This window comes from Thamnophis sirtalis, unplaced genomic scaffold (genome assembly GCF_051295495.1).
Source record: "Thamnophis sirtalis isolate CommonGarterSnake01/CBP01778 unplaced genomic scaffold, rThaSir2_p1.2 scaffold_2, whole genome shotgun sequence".
NCBI classification, from domain to species: Eukaryota; Metazoa; Chordata; class Lepidosauria; order Squamata; family Natricidae; genus Thamnophis; species Thamnophis sirtalis.
In genome coordinates this window covers 103224237-103249236 of record NW_028261382.1, presented here as the reverse complement: position 1 = coordinate 103249236, position 25000 = coordinate 103224237, and the positions used below count along the sequence as shown (strand labels likewise).

Genomic DNA, 25000 nt, shown 5'->3' with positions numbered 1-25000 from the left:
ACCATGTGCTTATTTTTAGATAAATAAAGTGAGCCATCACCTGTCACTCCTCTTAAGAGCACCAAACAGCCATGTGTGTGTGTATGTGTGTGTCGAAGGATGGGAAAAAGACAAGAAAAAGACACAGAGAAAGACACAATTCCTGTCTAAACAACAGCCATCCTTCCAATGCTTTTCAAGCAAACAATTTTTGGTCCTTGGATTCTGGCAGCCCTTGACTTACAACCACTTGTTTAGTAACCATTTAAAGTTATGACAAAAAAAGTGACGTGGAACCAATTTTCATAGCTATGACCATTGCAACAACCCCATGGTCACATAATCAAGAGTCAGATTCTTGGCAACCTGCCATTCATAGAATTGCAGAATTGTAGAATCCTAGAATCATGAAATCATAGAATCATGGAATCATACAAGCATAGAAGCATAGAACAATAGAACCAGAGAATCATAGAACAATAGAATCATAGAATTTTGGAATCATGGAATCATAGAAGCATAGAACAATAGAATCATAGAACAATAGAATCATAGAATCTTAGAATTCTAGAACCATTGAACCATAGAAGCATAGAAGCATAGAACAATAGAATCATGGAATCATAGAAGCATAGAACAATAGAACCAGAGAATCATAGAACAATAGAAACATAGAAAGATAGATTCATAGAATCATGAAATCATAGAATCATGGAAGCATAGAAGCATAGAACAATAGAATCATAGAACAATAGAATCATAAACTCTTGGAATTCTAGAACCATTGAACCATAGAAGCATAGAACAATAGAAACATAGATTCATAGAATCATAGAATCATAGAAGCATAGAAGCATAGAAGCATAGAACAATAGAACAATAGAACCAGAGAATCATAGAACAATAGAATCATAGAATCTTGGAATTCTAGAACCATTGAACCATAGATGCATAGAACCATTGAACAATAGAAACATAGAACAATAGAAACATAGAAAGATAGATTCATAGAATCATGGAATCATAGAAGCATAGGAGCATAGAAGGATAGAATTATAGAACCATAGAATCATAGACACATAGAACAATTGAACCATAGAACGATAGAACCATAGAATCATAGAACAAAAGAAACATAAATTCATGGAATCATGGACCAATAGAACAATAGAACAATAGAATCATAGAACCATAGAACCATAGAAATATGGAATCGTAGAACCGTAGAACCATAGAATGGAAGGGACCTTGGAGGTCTTCTAATCCAACCTTCTGCCCAAGGAAGGAGTCCTTCTATGGTACCATCCTGGACAAAAACTCTGCCCAATCTTTTCTGAAGCTTCCAGTGATGGCGCACCCATAACCCCTGAGCACAAGATGCTCCATTGATTACTTCTTCTCCCCGTCAGGAAATTCCTCCTTGTTTCCAGGCTGGCTCTCTCTTTCACGAACTTCCACCTGTTGTTTCTTGGCCCTGCCCTCTGGTGCTTCAGAGGATAAGTGGACCCCCCTCTTCTCATCCTTCAAATCAGCCTCTTATTCTGCAAATTTCCCTCTGGAAGACCCTCCTCACTTGCCTGCCTGCCTATTTAATTAAGAAGCTGTTTTTCCCCCCTCTCTCTTAAAACGGTGTGTCGTTGTGGCTCTTTAAAGCCTACCAAGACGTGCGGTGTGGTTCCCCCCTCCCCCGCATCCCCACCAGTCACAGTTGATCTCCACTTCCTAAGGAGACTTTCTAATAAAGAGCGAGCAGAGAGTGTTTAATTGTTAATGAATCGGGCTGCGTTAAGACGGCTCCATTTTATTTATCGTAATTAAGTGAATGGTCTGTGGGCGCGCGAAACCGTGCAGAAAAGGCACATTTCAATTCTCCTGTCCTTTAATGAGTGGCAACCACTGTTTACACATTATGCACTTTCCTTTTTTTCTTTTCCCAGGCAAATAGCGAGCAGAGAAGGTTGGGAAGAATTACGATTAAACAAAAGCTTCCAATGCATTCCAGGTCTTTTTTTAATTTGGAGTAATAGAGTGTTTAGTATGATTTATATAGTGTAGGGTGCTTGGTGCTTCTCTGAACTTGGTTATTTTCTCAGAGATGTTTCATGACCTTTTGGTGGGAACCCAGCCCACCTGGGTTCAGTTCCAAGTGGGGAAAAAGACATTGGATTCACGGAAATTGCTTGGAAAGATGGTTTATTGATGATGGCTTGAGATTTTGGGCAAAAAAAAGGGAAGAGTTGCTGAGAGTTGTCTGGGTTTTACGCCCTCTATGGGCTTTTGAATTTGAGCTTGCATTCTGATTGGTCGTCAGGCTCCCCTGGGGCCATGCAGGGGCAACTCTGTAGGCTGTCCTGAGTCCCAGGCTTGGTTGAGTCTTGCTGGGTGATGATGTAATGAAAGGGCTTTGGGCCATTCCTATTATGGCTCTACCTAAAGGAGGTAGAAGGGACTTGGTGGCTCAGTGGCTAAGACACTGAGTTTGTCAATCAGAAAGGTTGGAGGTTCGGCGGTTCGAATCCCTAGCGCCGCGTAACGGAGTGAGCCCCCTTTATTTGTCCCAGCTCCTGGCAACCTAACAGTTCGAAAGCATGTCAAAATGCGAGTAGAAAAATAGGAACCACCTTTGGTGGGAAGATAACAGCGTTCTGCGTGCCTTTGGGGTTGACTCATGCCGGCCACATGACCACGGAGACGTCTTCGGACAGCGCTGGCTCTTCGGCTTTGAAACGGAGATGAGCACCGCCCCCTAGAGTCGGAAATGACTAGCACATGTGTGCGAGGGGAACCTTTACCTTAAAGGAGATAGATCTTTGTTATGCAGAATAGACTGGTTCAGGCCTTAAGAGCCGAGGTGGCACAGTGGTTAAATGCAGCACTGCAGGCTACTTCAGCTGACTGCAGTTCTGCAGTTCGAGTGTTCATATCTCACCGGCTCAGGGTTGACTCAGCCTTCCATCCTTCCGAGGTGGGTAAAATGAGGACCCGGATTGTTGTTGGGGGCAATATGCTGACTCTGTAAACCGCTTAGAGAGGGCTGAAAGCCCTATGAAGCGGTATATAAGTCTAACTGCTATTGCTATTGCTATTAATGGCCTATTGACTAAGATGCCTCCCTTTTAGGGGAAGTATTCCGTCCTTTTAATATTTCCTAAAATATATCATTTCCCTAGGAGAGGGATGGGTGCTAACTTCCACAGACCCAACTGGGGAACATCATCAGACTCATATTTACAAGCTCATATGCTGCTTACCTTGGCTTTCATTGGGGTCCCCTTCTTTTCACCTTGCAGAAAACGACAGGGTCCTTGCCTCAAAGAACTTACAGATAAACGCATATACTGGATCAAATCACCCCGTTAAAACAAACAAACGGCCTTTAAGTTAAAATGATTGACGCTTTCTCCAGCTCCTCCCCCCCCCTTTTTTTTTTTTTAAGGGTGAAGAAAGTCACACCTCCCACCTGACAGCTATAAAGTTGGCTGGATTGCTAGGAACACAGAGAGTTGCTGTTGATGTATCTGATTTGCAAAGCAGTTCTGGTGTTAAAATGCAAATTGAGTGAGGGTGTTGGTGGGTTATGTAGCTTTTGGAAGGGAACATTTTTTTCGCTCAGGGTTGAGCTGTGGGGCCGCCCTTAGTGTTCTCCGAGCTTGGTGGTTTTCTTTTGAAGGTTTCATTAAGAAACTATGTAAAGTCAGTGTTAGAAGGGAGTGGGTTTTATGGAGAGGAGGAGGACTGGGGGGGGGGTCCTTGCTGCTCTCTGAGCTTGGTGGTTTTCTTGCAGATGTTTCATTACCCAACTAGGCAACATCATCCATGCTAGTAGGGAGTGGGGTTTGTGGAGTCAAGGAGAAAAGAGGAGGAGGAGGAGGAGGAGGTGGAGAGCGAGGAGGAGTAGGAAGAGGAGGACTGTGGGGTCCTTATTACTCTCTGAGCTTGGTGGTTTTCTTGCAGATGTTTCATTACCCAACTAGGCAACATCATCCATGCTAGTAGGGAGTGGGGTTTGTGGAGTCAAGGAGAAAAGAGGAGGAGGAGGAGGAGGAGGAGGAGGAGGAGGAGGAGGAGGAGGAGGAGGAGGAGGAGGAGGAGGAGGGAAGGAGGAGGAGGAAGAGGAGGACTGTGGGGTCCTTGCTGCTCTCTGAGCTTGGTGGTTTTCTTGCAGATGTTTCATTAGCCAACTAGGCAACATCATCCATGCTAGTAGGGAGTGGGGTTTGTGGAGTCAAGGAGAAAAGAGGAGGAGGAGGAGGAGGAGGAGGAGGAGGAGAGCGAGGAGGAGGAGTAGGAAGAGGAGGACTGTGGGGTCCTTGTTACTCTCTGAGCTTGGTGGTTTTCTTGCAGATGTTTCATTACCCAACTGGGCAACATCATCCATCCTAGTAGGGAGTGGGGTTTGTGGAGTCAAGGAGAAAAGAGGAGGAGGAGGGCGAGGAGGAGGAGGAAGAGGAGGACTGTGGGGTCCTTGTTACTCTCTGAGCTTGGTGGTTTTCTTACAGATGTTTCATCACCCAACTAGGCAACATCATCCATGCTAGTAGGGAGTGGAGTTTGTGAAGTCAAGGAGAAAAGAGGAGGTGGAGGGCGAGGAGGAGGAGGAAGAGGAGGACTGTGGGGTCCTTGCTGCTCTCTGAGCTTGGTGGTTTTCTTGCAGATGTTTCATTACCCAACTGGGCAACATCATCCATGCTAGTAGGGAGTGGGGTTTGTGGAGTCAAGGAGAAAAAGGAGGTGGAGAGTGAGGAGGAGGAGGAAGAGCTGGACTGTGGGGTCCTTGTTACTCTATGAGCTTGGTGGTTTTCTTGCAGATGTTTCATCACCCAACTAGGTAACATCATCAGTGTTAGAAGGGAGTGGGTGTTTGGAAGGGAGGAGAAAGAGAAAGGGGGAAAAAGGGGGTGATGGAGGACCATGGCATCCTTGGTGGTCTCTGAGCTTGGTGGTTTTCTTGCAGATGTTTCATTACCCAACTAGGCAACATCATCCATGCTAGTAGGGAGTGGGGTTTGTGGAGTCAAGGAGAAAAGAGGAGGTGGAGGGCGAGGAGGAGGAGGAAGAGGAGGACTGTGGGGTCCTTGTTACTCTCTGAGCTTGGTGGTTTTCTTGCAGATGTTTCATTACCCAACTAGGCAACATCATCCATGCTAGTAGGGAGGGGGGTTTGTGGAGTCAAGGAGAAAAGAGGAGGAGGAGGTGGAGGGCGAGGAGGAGGAGGAAGAGGAGGACTGTGGGGTCCTTGTTACTCTCTGAGCTTGGTGGTTTTCTTGCAGATGTTTCATTACCCAACTAGATAACATGGTGACCTCACAGTCATTCTCCTCTTCCTCTCCACAAACCGCACTCCCTTCAGCACTGATGATGTTACCTAGCTGGGTTATCAAACATCTGCATGAAAACGCCCAGCTGGTCTTCACATGGGCAGGAGTGCCAGAAAGCAGAATAGCAAGCACCCGGTGTGAATGCACGCGCTGGGCAGCCGCTCTTCCAATTTCCACATGCGCATGCGCACTGGCCACTTGGTATTCTGGTTTCTGGCACGCATGCTCCTCAAAGACCAGCTGACCAGCGCACATGTGCACACCAGAAACTGGAAGATCATCTTCCCAGTGCGGGCATGCACACCGGGTGTGCTGCTCCTCTGGTTTCCGGCATGTACGCATGCGCTCCCGTTTCGGCAATCGGTGCCGAAAAGGTTCACCAACACGGGACCTCACATACCCAATTCCTGCCCCCGTTAAAACTTCTCCTCTTCTTTGATTTGGTTCATAAAATCTGGTTTACAAAATGAGGAAGGAAGATCGCTGTGGCTGCTCTGGAAATGCCAGGTCTAATCTCCCTCTTCGCATTGCAAAAGGAGGTGAAAGGATGTGACATGCAAATTCCTGACGTTGCACTTGAAGCGATTCGAGCATGAAGGCACAGAAATCGGTTGGAACCAGAGCTCAATGAGAAGACTGTTGCTCTTTTGCCTTGTACTTTTCTTCCTGCAAGGTCCAGGTGGAAGAAGAGATTTGGAGGAATGTCCCGAGGGAGTGGAGTTGAATTCAGAAGGAGATGTTGTTGTTACTTGTGAAGTCATGCCCGATCCATCGTGACCCCATGGACCACGTTCCTCCAGGCCTTCCTGTCCTCTACCATCCCCTGGAGTCCATTGAAGCTCACACCGACTGCTTCAGTGACTCCATCCAGCCACCTCCTTCTCTGCCATCCTCCTCCTCCTCTTCTTCTTCTTCTTCTCCTTCTCTCTCTGTCCCTCTGTCTCTCTCATCACTTTGGAAATTGTTTCTTCATCTTTCTATTTTGAAGAAAAATGCAGAATTCTTTCACTCTAGCAGCATTTCCAGCCTGAAAATCTGGAGACATCAACCGGATTTCCCCTCAACCAGATAGATTGAAGCTCCTTGAATCTTGCATTATAACCCTGATTTATGGTGATTATTTTTAAAAGCGGATTGTGGCATTCAGGATGACTTTTCTTGGTTATATCTGATATTTTTCTGCTCAGGGACGGAGAGAAAGGAATGTGGTTGGTTTCCCCCCCCCCCTAAAAGTAGTTTGTCTGGAAATATCAGTAGAGCATGGTGTGTTGATTTGAATTGTGTCTTTAATGCGATGGAGAGATTCTGTTTGAGAGGCACAACAACTGAGGCTTCTTAAAGTAAAACCAGAAAGTCCAGTTGACTCTAAAATAATAGCACTTTTGGGACATCCATGACTCTGGTTCATGAATGAAAACCTTCATAGATATTTGTACAGGTAATCCTTCACTTATAACAATTCATTTAGTGACTGAAATTGCAATAGCACTGTAAAAAGTTACTTATTTACTTATGGTTTGTGTGTGTGGGTGTTTGTATCTGTGTGTGTATTCCAGCATAACTCTGGAACGCTTGGCCCATTAAGGAGAGTGAGTGCAGCATCCTAGAGCGGCAATTGTTTGTGATGTCATGGGAGGGAGAAGGGAGAGCCTGGGCCGTTAAGGAGAGTGATTGTGGCATCCTAAAGTGGCAGTTCTTTGTGGTGTCAACTCCTTTGCAGCTTCTTCTGGAAAGCCAGCTTTGACATTCCCCCTCCAGTGGACCAATAGGGAAGCGCCTGATGGATTTGGCGCAATGTGCCAGGGTCGTAGACAGGGCGGGAAAGAGGAGCACATGGAAAGGGGAAGGGTGCGGGCAGGGATGATGGGCATGGGAGTAGGGTGAAGAAGCAAACTATCAGACAAACGCTTCAATGTCTATAAATACCCAGGTAACGCCAGGTTATATCTCTCTCTCTCTCCCTGTGTGTGTGTGTGTGTGTGTGTGTGTGTGTGTGTGTGTGTGTTAAAGGTGATTCCACCGGCAGGAACTCACTGATGAATCATGGTTTCTATTGTGGTATTTAAGATTCCGTACATTATTCTAAAACGTTTGCATTCAAATGCCCCTTGAAGTCTGTGCGATGCACACATCCTTGGTTGTGCTTTATTGCCAGGGATTTGATATTGGCAATGGAGGGATTTTTAAAAAAATATATAACATTCCCTGAGTACAGGAACACGTTCAGCTGAAGAAGTTTTACTTGCATTTCTCTAGCCACAAATATCCTCTGGCTGAACAAGATTCTCCCATGCATAAAAGAAAAATAAATCAGCCCCTAGGAAGATTTAGGATAAGCATCTATGGCAGAAAAAGTATGGAATTCAAATTAGGAGCCAGGGGAGGGGGGGGGGAGGAAACCAAGCCATTTAAATAACGCTAATCCTTGACTTATGACTGGTTGCTTAGTGGCTGGTTTTGAAGTTACTGCAGATCTCCTCGAAGCTGTCTCTAAGCCAGTTTCAAAATTCCCATGGCTTCCTTTCCATCACGGGATTGAGTTTATGCTGTTTGCAACACTCAGGGTAGTCCCGCAATGATGATTTGTGAGATAATTTTGCATTTAAAGAGAGTCCTCGACTTACGACCTCAATGGAGCCCAATATTTATGTTGTTAAGTGAGACAACCATCAGGCCTGCAGCCATCTTTTCTTGTGGGTCTTTGGCCTGATCACACTTTTTATTATTCTACTATGCATTTTCTATGGTGGGAAAATGGGAGCAGGGATTGTATGGAGTTAGATGATATGCAGCCATTACAACATTCTTTCTAGAAAGCCAAGGTCATTCTTTGTTTTTGCACCTCTGCACCTGACCAGAACTGGATGGGTGGAAGCCGCCAGCATGGCAGTGGGAGATTGGACCATGGGATGGACTTGTGGGTGTGGAGGCAAGATCTTGAACTTTCAACTGGGTGGGGTGCAGGCCTGACATTGTTTTCTGCGTCCAACATATTAAAATATAAACCTCATTATAATCATGTACACATAGACATATATGAGATAATATCAATCGTTATTGAAAAGTGTACTATCTTCCATTACAATATCAATTATATAACCATCAAAATATTTACTACTCATTTCTTTCTTATGTAATCCATATTTCACACAAATCCACTCATCCAACCTCTGTATCTGTCCACTAACCATTTGTAGAACAGTTCCCATGTCACAAAACGTTCCGAATCAAATACTCACACCAGTGGAGTGTTCCACACGCATGTGCATTTGCACAAAAATGAGTCTGCGCATGCGCTAAATGTTAAAGAACGAAAAATAAATAAATGTGTGCCATTACAATCGTTCTGCGCATGCACAGAACTGAAAATCAAGATGGCGGCCCGGTGGGAGAACCGGTTCGGGGGCGTGGCAGTTTTGGGTGGCGTCCAGTTCTAGCGATGCAGGCCACCAAATCACTCCCGGTTCATCCGAACCAGTCCAAACCAGTAGGAACCCACCCATACGAGCCGAGGTGGCGCAGTGGGTAGAGTGCAGTACTGCAGCCCCTTCAGCTGACTGCTATCTGCAGTTCAGCGGTTCTAATCTCACCGGCTCAAGGTTGACTCAGCCTTCCATCCTTCCGAGGTGGGTGAAATGAGGACCCGGATTGTTGTTGGGGGCAATATGCTGACTCTGTAAACCGCTTAGAGAGGGCTGAAAGCCCTATGAAGCGGTATATAAGTCTAACTGCTATTGCTATCTAACTGCTACCTCTCTCCTGCCTGCTCTTAGAGTATGTAAAATTAAATATGTGTTACCTTTATTATAATCTCCTGGAATAGTCGTATGTTGAGAGCTACCTGCGCTTCCGGTTTCTGGCAAAAAAAAAATGCCCCCTGGATCTCACGGATTTACTTAATGACCCCAGAGTTCACTTAATGGCGGTGGCCTTTGCTTAACAAAAAGGTTCTGAAATCAGGCAGTGGCCCGCTGAACGGCTGCCAGGACTTATGACCGCAATTCCAGGTGGTCGTACGTCGAGAACTACCTGTCGTTAGTATGAAAATTTGCCCAAGGGATGTTCCCTCACGAGCGTCTTGGTATTCTCCATCTTCTCTCTTTCAGAATACGGAAAAAGTGCTTGTCCCTTCGGTCACGTTGATCGTTGGCTGTGGGGTGTCTTCCTTGACCCTCCTTCTCCTGATCATCATTTATATCTCGGTCTGGAGGTAAGGCTTGGGCTATTCAGCATCAACTATTTCAAGTTCCTTTTCTCTCTGGGGAAAAAAAAACTTGCAGGGGCTCCTGAAAAATTAGGCAGAGGTGTAGTGGCCTGTCGGCTGGCAGCCTGTCCAGCAGCTGAATTAGAGGAGGAGGAGGGAGGAGGAGGAGGAGGAGGAGGAGGAGGAGGAGGAGGAGGAGGAGAGAAGAAGGAGGAGGAGGAGGAGGAGGAGGAGGAGGAGGAGGGAGGTGGAGGAGGAGGAGGAGGAGGAAGAGGAGGAGGAGGAGGAAGAGGAGGAGGAGGAGGAGGAGGAGGAGGAAGAGGAGGAGGAGAGAGGACGAAGAGGAGGGAGGAGAGGAAGAGGAGAGGGGGTGGAGGAGGAGGAAGAGGAGGAGGAGGTGGAGGAAGAGGAAGAGGAGGAGGAGGAAGAGGAGGAGGTGGAGGAGGGAGGAGGAAGAGGAGGAGGAGGAGGAGAGAGGAGGAGGAGAAGGAGGAGGAGGAAGAGGCATGGGAATCAGGGTCAGCATCAAGGCAGCCTGAGAGCTCCGAGGGGGGAAAGGGAAAAGAGCTGGCAGAGAGGACAGAGAGACAGAGGCAGAGCCTGGGCCGTCTCTCAACCCTCAGATGGTGCTGGAAGAAATGTCAATTTAGGTTCAGTTCCAAGTGGGGAGAAAGACACTGGAAACATGTAGGCTGCTTGGAAAGATGGTTTCAATGGTGGTCAGGATCCCATGGCTTGAAGATCTTGGGTGAAGAAAAAGGATGGAGATGCTGAGAGTGCCTGGGTTTTATGCCCTCTCTGGGCTTTTGAATTTGAGCTTGCGTTCTGATTGGTGGTCAAACTCCCATGGGGGCCATGCAGGGGCAACTCTGTAGGCTGTCCTGAGCCCCAGGCTTGGTTGACTCTTGCTGGGTGATGATGTAATGAAAGGGCTTTCCTATTATGGCTCTGCCCGGAAGGAGGTAGATCTTCGTTATGAAGAATAGACTGGCTCAGACCTTAATGGCCCATTGACAAAGGTGTGTGTGGGGGGGGGGGATGAGTTTCTGCCTCCCTTTTAGGGGAAATATTCTGCCCTTTTAACATTTCCTAAAATATCTCATTTTCCTAGGAGAGGGGTGGGTGCTGACTTCCTACCATGGAGAGTCAACAGCCCCCAGGTCTGGAGGTGGCTGATTAGGAAGAGGAGGAACAGCTGGATCCAGTGCCTGACGCAGGGATCCAGAGGAGAGGAGAGCAGTGGGAATTGGGACAGAAGAGCCACCACTGCTAGTGAAGCCCCAACCTAGCTCTGGGGATAAAATGCAGGGCAGAGATGAATAGGTGTGATTCATCTTCTGGCTGGACAGAGTTGTTAGCTGGCATTGAGAGAGAAACTTTTTTTGCCAGGGCTTCTGCACGCCTGTTAAAAGAATCTTTGAGTTAAATTCTGAGGGTTTCTGGTGTTTGGGAGCTGGGTCAGAACAAGACTGTCTTGGCGATTATGGTGGTCGAGAGTAAACCAAGATTTAAAGCAGTGGTGGGTTTCAAAAATTTTTGGAACCTCTTCTGTAGGTGTGGCCTGCTTTCCGGGTCCACTGGTGGAACCTCTTCTAACCAGTTCGGTAGATTTTGATGAACCGGTTCTACCGAACTGGTGCGAACTGGTAGGAACCCACCTCTGATTTAAAGCAACAGATGTTTAGCTTGGAAGTCCTTCAGCCTACTAGAGTTGGGCCTTGGGGCTTCCAGTTGTTAGTCCTTAGCAATGAAAAATCAGTTTCAATGAAAGGGTCATCAAATGGCCAGATGAGTGCTAAGGAGTATAAATCCTTCCATTCTCCACCATTCAACCAGAAATGGGGAAGCTTCTTGGATGAGAAGTGAAACTTTTTCCAAGGGAGAAACCACCACAAGAATTTCCAGTTGTCTTTTGGGGGGAAAAAAAATCACCTTGGGGACGTTCATAGCATCTCCTTCCTCCAAATCTCATCCTCCCCGACGATCCTGTGAATTGAGTCAAACTGAGAGAGGAGATGGTCTCAAAAGCCTCCCGGCGAAGTTCTCCAGCTAAGTTTGGATTCCGGATCCTAGTTTCGTGCCCTAACCCTATGACGGCGAACCTATGGCGCGCGTGGCAAGCAGAGCCACCTCTCCGGCTATGCCGTTGCTCTTCCAGGTTCTGGTGTTCACATGCACGCCGGCCAGCTCATCTTCACGCATGTGGCAGTGCCAGAAACTGGAAGAGCAGCACCCTGGCGTGCATGCACATGCCAGGAAGCTGAGCTTCCCGTTTCCCATGTGCACAAGCGCACTGGCCCGCTGGCCTTCCAGAAACCGGAAGACCAAGCGACCCACAGGGGAACGCCAGAAAGCAGAAGAGCTGCTCTCCGGCGCACATGCATGGGAGCACTGGAAACTGGAAGAGCAGTTCCCCGGTGCATATGCACACGCCAGGAAGCTGAGCTTCCGGTTTCCCATGTGCACATGCGTGCCAGCCAGCTGGTCTTCACCTGTGCATACAGACCAGAAACTGAAAGTCCAGGTGAATTGCTCTTCTGGTTCCCAGCATTCCTCTCCACATGCTCTCATTTTGGCCCTCGGTGCTGCAAAGGTTCGCCAACACTGTCCTAACCACTTCCCCACACTGCCTGTCCTATTGAAAGTCGAAGATTGACACGCTTTCCTCTCCTCCTTGCTTCCTTCTTCCCTTCCTGCAGGTATATCCGCTCCGAACGGTCGGTCATCCTGATCAACTTCTGCCTTTCCATCGTCTCTTCCAATGCTCTCATCCTCATTGGACAGACTCAAACCCGGAACAAGGTAACTCTAACCGTGTCTCCGGAATTAAAACCTTCACTCCCGATTCTTTCCTTTCGTTCGGCTAATGATTTTGGGCTCCCGAGTCTCAAGTTTATCAGACAGTTCTTTCTGAGCAACAGATATCTCCTCCTTAATTTTTCTTTCCATCACAACTGCGTGATTTTTAAAAGCTTTAAAGATGTTATCAATTTCTTACTCTTTTTTCCAATATATTTTAGACTGTTTTTGTTAAAGATTTATACCGTGTATGGGTTCTGGGAAGTTGGGGGAGGGAAGGCTGGGGGGAGTTGGAGGGGAGGGTGGGAGGGAGGGATGAATATTTGGCTTGACGAGGGGTGTTAGATTTTAAAGTAATATGATTGCACATGTATACTGTCTTCTCTTATTTTTTCTTTAAAAGTAAGATATGTTAAGTATATTGATATGGAAGCATAAATACAATCAACATAGAATGGAGTTTGCTCAGAAGCTGAAATACACCAATAAGAGGAAGAGTGGGAAACAGAGGAGAGAAGAAAGATAGGAAGAGAGGGATAGGAGAGAGGGTAAGGGGGGAAGATGAGGAGGATAAGGAGGAGTGGAATGAAGAGAGAGGAGAAGGAGAAAGGAAGGGGAAGTAGAGTAGAAAAGGATGATGGAGGGAAGAAAGGAGGTAGGAGAGAGGCAGAAGAAAGAGGTGTATGGAGAACAGAAGAGCTAATAATGGGTTTTTATCTTTCTGGGCGTTGATGGCAAGAGGAACTGATGAAATTACTACTTAATACAATAGGATATTGGCTATGTAATAGTATACATGTGATTATATGTTTTGAAAATAGAAAAAAAATTGATTTTGGGCTCCAAAACTAGGACGAGCAGGGAGACGTCCATTATCCATCTCTTTGTCAGAGAATGTAGCAAGCCTGCTTAGGGGGTTGACATGCCTCCATGCATCCATACAAAGGCACTTCAGAAGATGCTTTTTAGGCGTTCTTTGTTTGTCTCCTGCCCTGGGCAGGAGGACAGGACATGTTCGTCAGGTTGAGTGAATCCAGTCCCTCCAGTTGCAAAGGAGAAAGTGACCTAAATGGAGCCACGAAGAGAGTATCCCATTTAGCATGTGAGATACAGAAGAGATCTCAAGAGGTATAACAGACACTATATGAAGAGATGTCTGTCTCAGGTTCTTGAGAAGGACTTCAGAGGTGGACAAAAAAATGCCAAATCTGGCATTCATTAGATTATATAATAAGCAGAGGTGGTTTTCAGCAGGTTCTGACCAGTTCTGGAGAATCGGCAGTGGAAAATTTGAGTAGTTCGGAGAACCGGCAAATGCTGCCTCTGGCTGGCCGCGCCCCCATCTATTCTCTGCCTCCCGAGTCCCAGCTGATTGGGAAGGAATGGGGATTTTGCAGTATCCTTCCCCTGCCATGCAACCCCTTTTTCTGGGATGGTTTAAGGACTGCTGCCTTGGACAGGGGGTTGGGCTAGATGACCTCCAAGATCTCCCCCCCCCAGCCCCATGATTCTATGAATAATTCATCTGCTCTTCCCTAGAGCCTTTTGTTTTCTTCCTCTGTCAATGCTGAAGCCGACTGATGGCCTTGAATAAACTTTGGTTCGTGTAAACTAAGTAGGGCAAAATGATGGAGTTGGCAGAGTCTATTGATTCAAGTGGTCTTTTCAAGCAATTTAGATATAGAGGAGAAGGAGAGGGAGGAGGAGGAGGAGGAGGAGGAGGAGGAGGAGGAGGAGGAGGAGGAGGAGAAGGATGATGATGATGATGATGATGATGATGATGATGATGATGATGATGATTTGGGGATCCTTGCTGGTCTCTGAGTTTGGTTGTTGTCTTGCAGATGTTTCATAACCCAACTAGGTCACATCATCAGGGCTAGAATGGAGTAGGATTTTTTTTCCCGTGGTGTTCAATTTGAACTGTAGGTCTAGCCATCTTAGTATCCCTCCCACCAAAATAGATAATTCATGAAAGGATTTTCTCATTAAGAGAACATCTAGCACACGTCTTTTTATCAGCATCTGTTAGTCAAAGATAAGGATGCATTGAATCCTTAAATCAGTCCATGTTGCCTCTGCATTTCGAGGCAAATAGAAACGTCTCTCAACGGCACTGCATTTCATGCCCTTCATGGTATTGGACCTGGGTACTTGAGAGACCGCCTGCTGCCAATTACCTCCACTAGACCGATTATATCCCACAGATTAGACCTCCTCCGAATCCCATCCGCCGGCCAGTGTCGACTGGCGACTACCCGGAGGAGAGCCTTCTCTGTGGCTTCTCCGATCCTCTGGAACGAACTCCCCGTGGAGATTCGCACCCTCACCACCCTCCAGGCCTTCCGCAAAGCCCTTAAAACCTGGCTGTTCCGACAGGCCTGGGGCTAAAGAACCGTTGCCCCCGTCTCGAATGGTATGACTGTTGTGTGTTTTAAATTATGCATTGTTATGTTTCGTTTTTTAATTTTTTGTCTGTATCCCCCTTCCCTGGTTTGAGTTGTGAGCCGCCCTGAGTCCCCTTCAGGGGAAAAGGGCGGCATATAAATATAATAAACTAAACTAAACTAACTAAACTTTAAAATGCGACTCTACAATCCCCACTCCCATTTCCCCACAATAGAAGATGTAGAGTAGAAAAACAGAAAGTGTGGCAGGCCCGAAATCCGAAGGAAAAGATGGTTGCAGGCCTGACGAAGGTCTCTCTCGTGCCTCTTCCAGAGGATCCAAAGGACTGGTGCGCCACCGGAAATGACATGCCACATCGCCTGTGACATGCGTGTCATAGGTTCACCATCTCCATCCTAGAACATCTGGTTGACCACTGCAATGTTGGATTAGGAGGGGTCTAGGATTGCAATGTTCTGAACTTACTGCCTTATGTTGCTACAATTACATGGTTTCCCTTGATTTTATTCCTTAGTATGGAGAGAGATCAAGGGCAGGCTACATGTTCCCCTCATTTTATTTGGGCCAATAAGTCCCTTCTCCCCATGCTTTTGGTGGCATCTAAGACAGCATCAGCAGCAGATGCTACTGTCTTCTGCATTTAGGAGCCGAGATGGTGCAGTGGTTAAATGCAGCACTGCAGGCTACTTCAGCTGACTGCAGTTCTGCAGTTCGGCTGTTCAAATCTCACCGGCTCAGGGTTGACTCAGCCTTCCATCCTTCCGAGGTGGGTGAAATGAGGACCCGGATTGTTGTTGGGGGCAAATATGCTGACTCTGTAAACCACTTAGAGAGGGCTGAAAGCCCTATGAAGCGGTATATAAGTCTAACTGCTATTGCTATTGCTAAGGTTGACTCAGCCTTCCATCCTTCCGAGGTGGGTAAAGTGAGGACCCGGATTGTTGTTGGGGGCGATATGCTGATTCTTTAAACCGCTTAGAGAGGGCTGAAAGCCCTACGAAGCGGTATATAAGTCTAACTGCTATTGCTATTGCTATTTAGCAAGAGCCAGGGTGGGAATCTAGCAGGCTGATCTATGTTCCTCAACATGACAGCCATCCAGGTGTGACAACTTCAACTCCCAAAAATGACTCAACTCCATTGTCCTTGCTGAAAATTGTAGGAAGAGAAGCCCACACACCCACAAGTCATCCAGGCTGATGTAAAGACTGCTTTTCAGTTGTCCTAGATTTTTAGAGTGTTCCTACAGTGTTGACATTATCACCCCTGTTTATAATAAAGCACTTTACATGGTGGGGGGGTGGGGAGTGGACAAACTGTTCAAAGGATTAGAAAGCAGGAGACAGGCAATGACTCATGTCTGGAACACAGTCCTTGAGCAGATCCAGGAAGATTCCACAACGGTTTGTACTCTGGTTCAAGTGACTCTGAAGGCACAAATAAACCCCCAGGTGGCCTCAACGGCTCACAAAAAGAGTGCTAATTACCAGGTGACTGCAAAGAAATAGAGTCCTTCCATTCCCCACCACACACCCCATCCTGACCTATCTTTCTATCCCCCCATCATCCAGTCTCAACCAATGAAGCTTCTTGGATGAGAAGCAAAAGAACAACTACTTCTACTTCTTCTTCTTCTTCTTCTTCTTCTTCTTCTTCTTCCTCCTCCTCCTCTTCTTCTTCCTCCTCCTCTTCCTCCTCCTCCTCCTCCTCTTCCTCTTCCTCTTTTTCTTGTTCCTCCTCCTCCTCCTCTTCTTCTTCTTCCTCCTCCTCTTCTACTTCCTCCTCCTCTTCTTCTACTACTTCCTCCTCCTTCTCTTCTTCTTCCTTCTCCTCTTCCTCCTCTTCTACTTCCTCCTCCTCTTCTTCTTCTACCTCCTCCTTCTCTTCTTCTCCTCCTCCTCCTCCTCCTCCTCCTCTTCTTCTTCCTCCTCCTCCTTCTTCCTCCTCCTCCTCCTCCTTCCTCTTCTCCAGTTGCCTTTAGAAAAAGAGCATGGTTGTGATAAGGGTCAACAGAATTCAGGGGAAGTTGGGTTTTGTCTGTTGCTACGTAGGGATTCTAGACTGATTCCTCATTTGACTCCGTCCCCCCAGGTTCTACCAACTCCTTCCCCTCCATAAACTGAATCTTAGAAGCAGTCTTTCCTAGCTTGTCCTACTTTCGCATGCCTCTTCATGCCTCTTCATTATTAAACATTTATATATAATGCAAGAGTGTCTGTCTGTCTGTCTGTCTGTCTGTCTGTCTGTCTATCTATCTATCTATCTATCTATCTATCTATCTATCTATCTATCTATCATCTATCTATCTATCTATCTATCTATCTATCTATCTATCTATCTATCTATCTATCTATCTAATTTCTGTTTGTCTGTAACCTGGACATCTTCTCTGCTTTTCTCACACTCCATTCCATGGCATGGAAAGGGTACCTTCTGAATGACACACCCCCCCCCCATCTTTCCATTTTCAAATCCCTTTGATGATGAAAGGAGCATAGAAAAAGAGGCATATTGTTGATGTCAATCTCAAGAAAGTGTGTGTGGGGGGGAGTTTCCCCCCTACATACTCTCAGCTGCTAAATCATGCTTGGTCAAGCATTAATTGCCTGCTTCAGAGGACAGGGAAAAAGGCTTCACTTCTAGCAGCAGAAGAAAAAGCAGGGAGATGAGTTAGGAAATCTCATGAAATGCCGTAGAATAGTAGGCGGAGGCTTCTTTTCCCATTTGTTTATTCTTGATCCTTACCAAATTTAAACAACATAAAAATTGCAACATCCAACATCTGTTGGCAAAGATCCCAGTTATAATTTTAAGAAGTCTGTGAGCACATTTTTTAAATTGTTTTTCCCCCCTCTATAACATCTTACAATCATCATATTAACATAGTTGTGTCATTATACCTGTATATATCAATCTTATATCGCTTCTACATTTATATACATCCATCTACAGTTCTATACATTTTTCTGTTGTTTCTCGGCTGAATTATCTTTATTCCTGTTATGCAACCATTTATACCAATTATCCCAAATTTCATAGTATTCAGACTCTTCTTTGTCCTTTAATCTTAATGCTAACTTGTCCATTTCTGCACAATCTAGAATTTTCTGAATCACTAATTCATCTGGGGGAATATTACTCTGTTTGCAACATTGGGCAAAGGTTATTCTGGCTGTAGTCAACAGGTGTATTAATATATATTTAATTTTCTTTCTATATTTCCCCTTGGTTATTCCCAGCAGAAAGAGTTCCGGTTTATATTCTATTTGTTCTTCTGTAATTTGTTGTATCCATTTCCAAATTTTCATCCAATACTTTTGAGTTTCCAGGCAGGTCCACCATATATGATAGAAAGTTCCTTGTGTTTGTTTTTTTGCACTTCCAGCAAGTTGAGTTCATGTTTGGATACATTTTGGCCAATCTCATTGGAGGTAAATGCCAACGATAGAACATTTTGTACATGTTTTTTCTTTGGGGTTTTTTTGAATTTTTTTTTATTTTTAAACATGAAAAACAACATAAAAATTCTCATCATAAATACTGTAGAAAGTGTATCAGTTGGTTACAAAAGGTTTTCGTGCATCTCTTCCATAGTCGTCAAGCATAATTCATATTAACTCAAGTATTTTAACTCAGATATCTATACATGTTACCCTTATACCTCCATTTATGTTTGACTATAATTATTTAAACGTCCTTCATCATAAACTATACCAAGATTTAAAACATAACCACATACTGGCATTTCATTTAATATTTCTAAAATCCTCCCATAACACTGAATCCTTATGTCCTATTCTAGCTAAACATCCATAATATTTAATAGCAGACTTTTCTAATCCTCCTTTCCAGATTACTGTTTGCAATTTTCATCTAGTTACCTTATATTATACTTATATATACATATATACATATATACATATATACACATATACACATATACACATATACACATATACACATATACATCATATACATCATATACAACATATACACATATGTACATATGTACATATGTACATATATACATATATACATCATATATACATCATATATACATATATACATCATATATACATCATATATACATCATATATACATATATACATATATACATATATACATATATACATATATACATATATACATATATACATATATACATATATACATATATACATATATACATATATACATATATACATATATACATATATACATATATACATATATACATATATACATATATACATATATACATATATACATATATACATATATACATATATACATATATACATATATACATATATACATATATACATCATATACATCATATACAACATATACAACATATACAACATATACAACATATACAACATATACACATATACACATATACACATATACACATATACACATATACACATATACACACACACACACACACACACACACATACATACACATACACATACACACACATATATATATATGTTTTTCTTTCCATCCCTCCCTCTCCCCCGCCATGGGAAAAACATGATGCAGCTGAGCTGGGGTGACAGCGTGCGTGCCCACAGGGAGGGCTGTGAGTGCCATCTCTGGCATACCCCTGTTCCACATCATCTGAACCTGATGAACAGTTCTTCTTCGCCCCTTTTCCAAAGCCTCAACATCTTCTTTCTCTCATGCTTTTTTTTTTTAAAGGCTGACCCATCTCCTCCCTTTTGCTCTCCTTCTCCAGGTGATCTGCACCTTGGTGGCCGCTTTCCTCCACTTTTTCTTCCTCTCCTCCTTCTGCTGGGTGCTCACCGAAGCTTGGCAATCCTACATGGCCGTGACGGGCAGACTACGGAACCGGATCATCCGTAAACGTTTCCTCTGCCTCGGATGGGGTGAGCCTCCCTTGCTTAATAGCAATAGCAGTTAGACTTATATACCGCTTCATAGGGCTTTCACCCCTCTCTAAGCGGTTTACAGAGTCAGCATATTGCCCCCAACAACAATCCGGGTCCTCATTTTACCCACCTCGGAAGGATGGAAGGCTGAGTCAACCATGAGCCGGTGAGATTTGAACCGCTGAACTGCTGATCTAGCAGTCAGCTGAAGTAGCCTGCAGTGCTGCATTTAACCACTGCGCCACCTCGGCTCTAAAAACCCTCGGGAAAGGGACGATCTCTCGCTCGCGACGCAGCCTATACACCAAGGATGGCAAACCTTTTCAGCACTGAGTGCCCAACATGCGTGCATGTGCTCAGGCCAAAAACCCAAAGACCAGCTGGACGGCACATGCATGCCTGTTTTTGGGCCGTTTTAGGAGGGCGTTTTTGGCCTGAAAAAACGGCCTGTTTTCGGGCGGTTTTTCAGGCTTTTTTGGATGTTTTTTCGTGCCGTTTTCCAATGCTCTGGCACCTGTGAAGCCCAGTTGGCCGGAAGAGCAGCTGGCAACAGTGTACATGCCCACACAGAGGGCTCTGCGTGCCACCTCTGGCACGCGTGTCATAGGTTTGCCATCACGGCTATAAACCGAATGTGAATCTAAATGTGATCCAAATCCTTGCAGTCCTTAAGTTGATCACGCGGTTGTTAAGTGAATCCGGCTTCGCGGTTGACTTCGCTTGCCAGGAGGTGGCAAAAGGGCTTCACATGACCACAGGGCATGGCCACTGTCATCAATAGGAGCCAGTTGCCAAGCATCCAAATTTTGATTCCGTGGCCTTGGGGATGGGGCAATGGCCATAAGTGTGAAAAATGGTCATTGAGTCGTGACTTTGAATGGGAGCTTCATCCCTGGAGGCTTTCAAGAAGAGACTGGGCAGCCATCCGTCAGAAATGGTGTAGAATCTCCTTCTTGGGCTGAGGGTGGTGGTGGGTGGGTGGACTAGATCAGTGTTTCTCAACCTTGGCAACTTGAAGATGTCTGGACTTCAACTCCCAGAATTCCCCAGCCAGCGGATGCTGGCTGGGGAATTCTGGGAGTTGAAGTCCAGACATCTTCAAGTTGCCAAGGTTGAGAAACACTGGACTAGATGACCTATATGAACAGTTGTAAGCTATTTGTACTAAGTTGGTGCTAGAAAAGACTCAACATGGGATGCAGAACATGGGAGGTGGTGGCTCAGTGGCTAAGATGCTCAGCTTGTCGATCAGAAAGGTCGGCAGTTCGGCGGTTCGAATCCCTAGCGCTGCATAACGGAGTGAGCTCCCGTTACTTGTCCCAGCTTCTGCCAACCTAGCAGTTCGAAAGTAAGTAAAAAATGCAAGTAGAAAAAATAGGAACCACCTTTGGTGGGAAGGGAACAGCGTTCCAGGCATCTTCAGCATTGAGTCATGCTGTCCACATGATCACGGAGACGTCTTCGGACAATGCTGGCTCTTCGGCTTTGAAACAGAGATGAGCACCGCCCCCTAGAGTCGGGAATGACTGGCACACATCTGCAGGAGAACCTTAACCTCTACCCAAGACTCAACAGAATTCCAGAGGGATTGGATTTAGACTTTTAGTGGGAATGTAATGACTCTAGGATGATGACTTGCTTAACTCTGCCCACCCTGCTCTTCTCCCACTGTCTCTGCAGTCAAAAATCTCAAGAATTAGCAACCTTACATTGAAGTTTTAAAGAGGCTAATCCCAAATACTGTGTCAATGGTGCTTTAGATTCCTGAGTGTTAATCTTTCCTAGCATCTTGTACCAAATACCCTTTTGGGATGTTTGGACATGAAATAGTGTCTGATCTTTCTCTAGGCTGTATCAACAGAGGGACAGAATCAAGATCACGTGAAGTATTAATACAACTTTATAAGGCCTTGGTAAGGCCACACTTGGAATATTGCATCTAGTGTTGGTCACCACAATGTAAAAAAGTTGTGGAGACTCTAGAAAGAGTGCAGAGAAGAGCAACCAAGAGGATTAGGGGACTGGAGACTAAAACATATGAAGAACGGTTGCAGGAACTGGGTATGTCTAGTTTAATAGAAAGAAGGACTAGGGGAGACATGATAGCATCTTCCAATATCTCAGGGGTTGCCCCAAAGAAGAGGGAGTCAAACTATTCTCCAAAGCACCTGAGGGCAGGATAAGAAGCAATGGGTGGAAACTAATCAAGGAGAGAAGCAACATAGAACTGAGCAGAAATTTCCTGACAGTTAGAACAATTAATCAGTGGAACAGAAGTTGCCTCAAGAAGTTGTGAATGCCCCAACATTGGAAGTCTTCAAGAAGATGTTGGATAGCCATTTGTCTGAAACGGTATAGGGTTTCCTGCCTAGGCAGGGGGTTGGACTAGAAGACCTCCAAGGTCCCTTCCAACTCTGCTATTGTATTGTATTGTATAAATGGGGAAAGGTCTCATTATGTATGCAAACTATCAGAAATTGTGGTCAGTGCACAATCTGGGAACAAGAGAGAAGCAACTTAGAGCTAAGGAGGAATTTCCTGACAGTGAGAACAATTAATCAGTGGAACAGAAGTTGCCTCCAGCAGTTGTGAATGCCCCAACACTGGAAATCTTTAAGAAGATGCTGGATAGCCATTTGTCTGAAATGGTATAGGGTTTCCTGCCTAGGCGGGGGGTTGGACTAGAAGACCTCCAAAGTCCTTCCAAACTCTCTTATTCTTGGGGAGGCAAGGAAGCCGGAGAGAGTGAAAAGAAATAGCAATAGCAGTAGACTTATATACCGCTTCATAGGCCTTTCAGGCCTCTCTAAGCGGTTTACAGAGAGTCAGCATATTGCCCCCAACAATCTGGGTCCTCATTTTACCCACCTCGGAAGGATGGAAGGCTGAGTCAACCCTGAGCCGGTGAGATTTGAACCGCTGACCTGCTGATCTAGCAGTAGCCTGCAGTGCTGCATTTAACCACTGCGCCACCTTGGCTCAAATAGGCCACACATAAGTGAATCGATCATTTAACTAGGAAGAAAATTGATGCTTCTCGTAGACATTTGGAACATATTGGATACGGATGCGTTTAGCCTTGAGAAGAAATTGTTAATTGGGATACAATATCAACACGTAAATGGACCTCAACCGGCTCTCTTTAACAATGGATAAACATGGGTAGAAACTAATTATAAGAACGGGAATCACAGAATTAATAATTGGCAGTTCCTCTGCAGAGATCACTGTGGCACAGCTGGAGTTCTCTCCAGATGGATGTCAAGTGAAGCCCTGCATTCTATTTTGAGGTCTACCTTCTTAGAAAGGAAGAGCTGAATTTCCTCTTGGCTGTAGCCCCCCCACCCCCATATTTTTTTATGGTGGACCAATGTATGTTGGACCAATGTATGTTTTCACCCTCTAGCTCCCCACGCTTTTCCTTCAAATAAAACTGATATGGAGAAATACAGATTTGGAATATCTTAAAGCAGATGGTTGAGGTGGGATGGATGATGTGGGAGAAGGATGACCTTGAGGAGGATCTATGATGGTGAACCTATGACACACGTGCCAGAGTTGGGACACAGAGTCCTCTGCTTAATTCCAGGTTGCTCCTCCCCTTGATTGGTTTCCATCTATTGTTCCTTGCCTGCCCTTCAGATGTCTTGGAAAATAGGTTGACCCCTTCCTCCTCTCTGTGGCAGCCCCTCAAATATTGGAAGACTGAAATCCTGTCTCCCCTGGTCCTTCTCTTCATTAGCCTGGTTCTATTTCACACACGTGGCTGCCGAGTTTCTCCTTAAAAGCTTCCAGTGTTGGAACATTCACAACTTCTGGAGGCAACTTCTGTTCCACGGCTTAATTGTTCTCACTAGAAGAAAATTCCTCCTTGTTTCCAGGTTGAATCTCTTCTTGGTCTGTTTCCATCCATTATTCCTTGGCTGGCCTTCAGGGGCTCCCTCCTCTCTGTGGCAACCCCTCAAATATTGGAAGACTGTTATCATGTCTCCCCTGGGCCTTCTCTTCACTAGACTAGCCATGCCCAGTTCCTGCAAATGTTCTTCGTATGTTTTAACCTCCAGTCCCCTAATTGTCTTGGTTGATCTTCTCTGCACTCACAACTCACAACTCAGATAAATAGGAACCAGTTGCCAAGAATAACATGATAATGGGGATGAAACAATGGTTGTAAGTGTGAAAAAGGTTGCTTTTTCAGTGCCGTTGTAGCTTCAAACGGTCGTGAAATGAATTGTTGCAAGTTGAGAGCTACCTTTCCCTGAGATTTGCTAGGCAAGAGGAAAATGTAGATGTTTCAAGGCCAAAGGCTGGTCCCTTAAAACAAGATCAAACTTGAGACAATCATTGGCATCCTTCAGTCTCAAAAGACGAGGGTATCGTGCTCTGGGAAGAGTTCAAAGCGGGAGTATCCTCTCCAGAACGCAAGGCTGGGTAGATTAAAATGGAGGATAGATTGTTACTTAAGCAGCAGATCCTCCTTCTCCACGTCATTGAAATAGTCCAATGGAATGGCAGAGCCGATGCGATTGGTTCCAGCTGCATCACAGGAGTGACCAGAACGTGGTTGTACACAGTCATGAACTGCCCTCCGGGACTCCGGCTCCGGATTTTGCCTCGAGGTTGACTCCTGAAGCCTTTTCCAGGAGTGGATGTAGCCAAGTGGTGGGTTTCAAAAATTGTTTGAACCTACTCTGTGGGTGTGGCCTCCTTTGTGGGAGTGGCTTGCTGCCCATGTGACCGGATGGGAGTGGCTTGCCGCCCATGTGACCGGATATGAAGATGCCGACGACACTTGTCAGAACCACCTTAAATTGCCTCACACACAGCACTGGCATGCATAAGAATAGGATGTCAACTTGTTTTTTAAAAGGCATCTTTGGTTTGCATTAAAACAACTTCAACACACGCAATGTTCTGATTGCACCACAAACGCAGTCGTCATCCTTACCTTTCACAAAGGCACTGAGTTTTATAAATATGAGCATGATAGTGTAGAATAATCATATCCAAGGACCAGTGGTGGGTTTCAAAAGGTTTGGAGCCTCTTCTGTAGGTGTGGCCTGCTTTCCGGGTCCACTGGTGGAACCTCTTCTAACCGGTTCGGTAGATTTGACGAACCGGTTCTACCGAATAGGTGCGAACTGGTAGGAACCCACCTCTGATGTAGCCACAAGTCAGTGGAGATTTGTCATCAGAGTTTCCTTTCTCCTAGAAGATGGTTCTTCTGCTTGATCTGCCGTTGGGGCGTAGAGCCCTCTTCTGCCTTCAAAAGCCTTGACTGTCTTCTCCTATAACCCTGGACAGGGGCCCTTACGGGGTGCTACCAGCTGAGCCAGCTGGACCAAGGTTTTTTAAGGAGGTGTTACTATAAAGAAGAATGTGAAGTATTAATA

At 45.3% G+C, this 25000-nt stretch overlaps 1 protein-coding gene across 1 annotated transcript in view; it reads left to right on the top strand.

Moving 5' to 3' along the window:
• The window catches only part of ADGRB1 (adhesion G protein-coupled receptor B1), a 303358-nt gene that overhangs the window by 230990 nt on the left and 47368 nt on the right, over positions 1-25000 (top strand). The window contains 3 exon segments of the mRNA XM_087706632.1: positions 9404-9507; positions 12201-12303; positions 19454-19604. Coding sequence (XP_087562758.1) covers positions 9404-9507; positions 12201-12303; positions 19454-19604 — 358 coding nt within the window.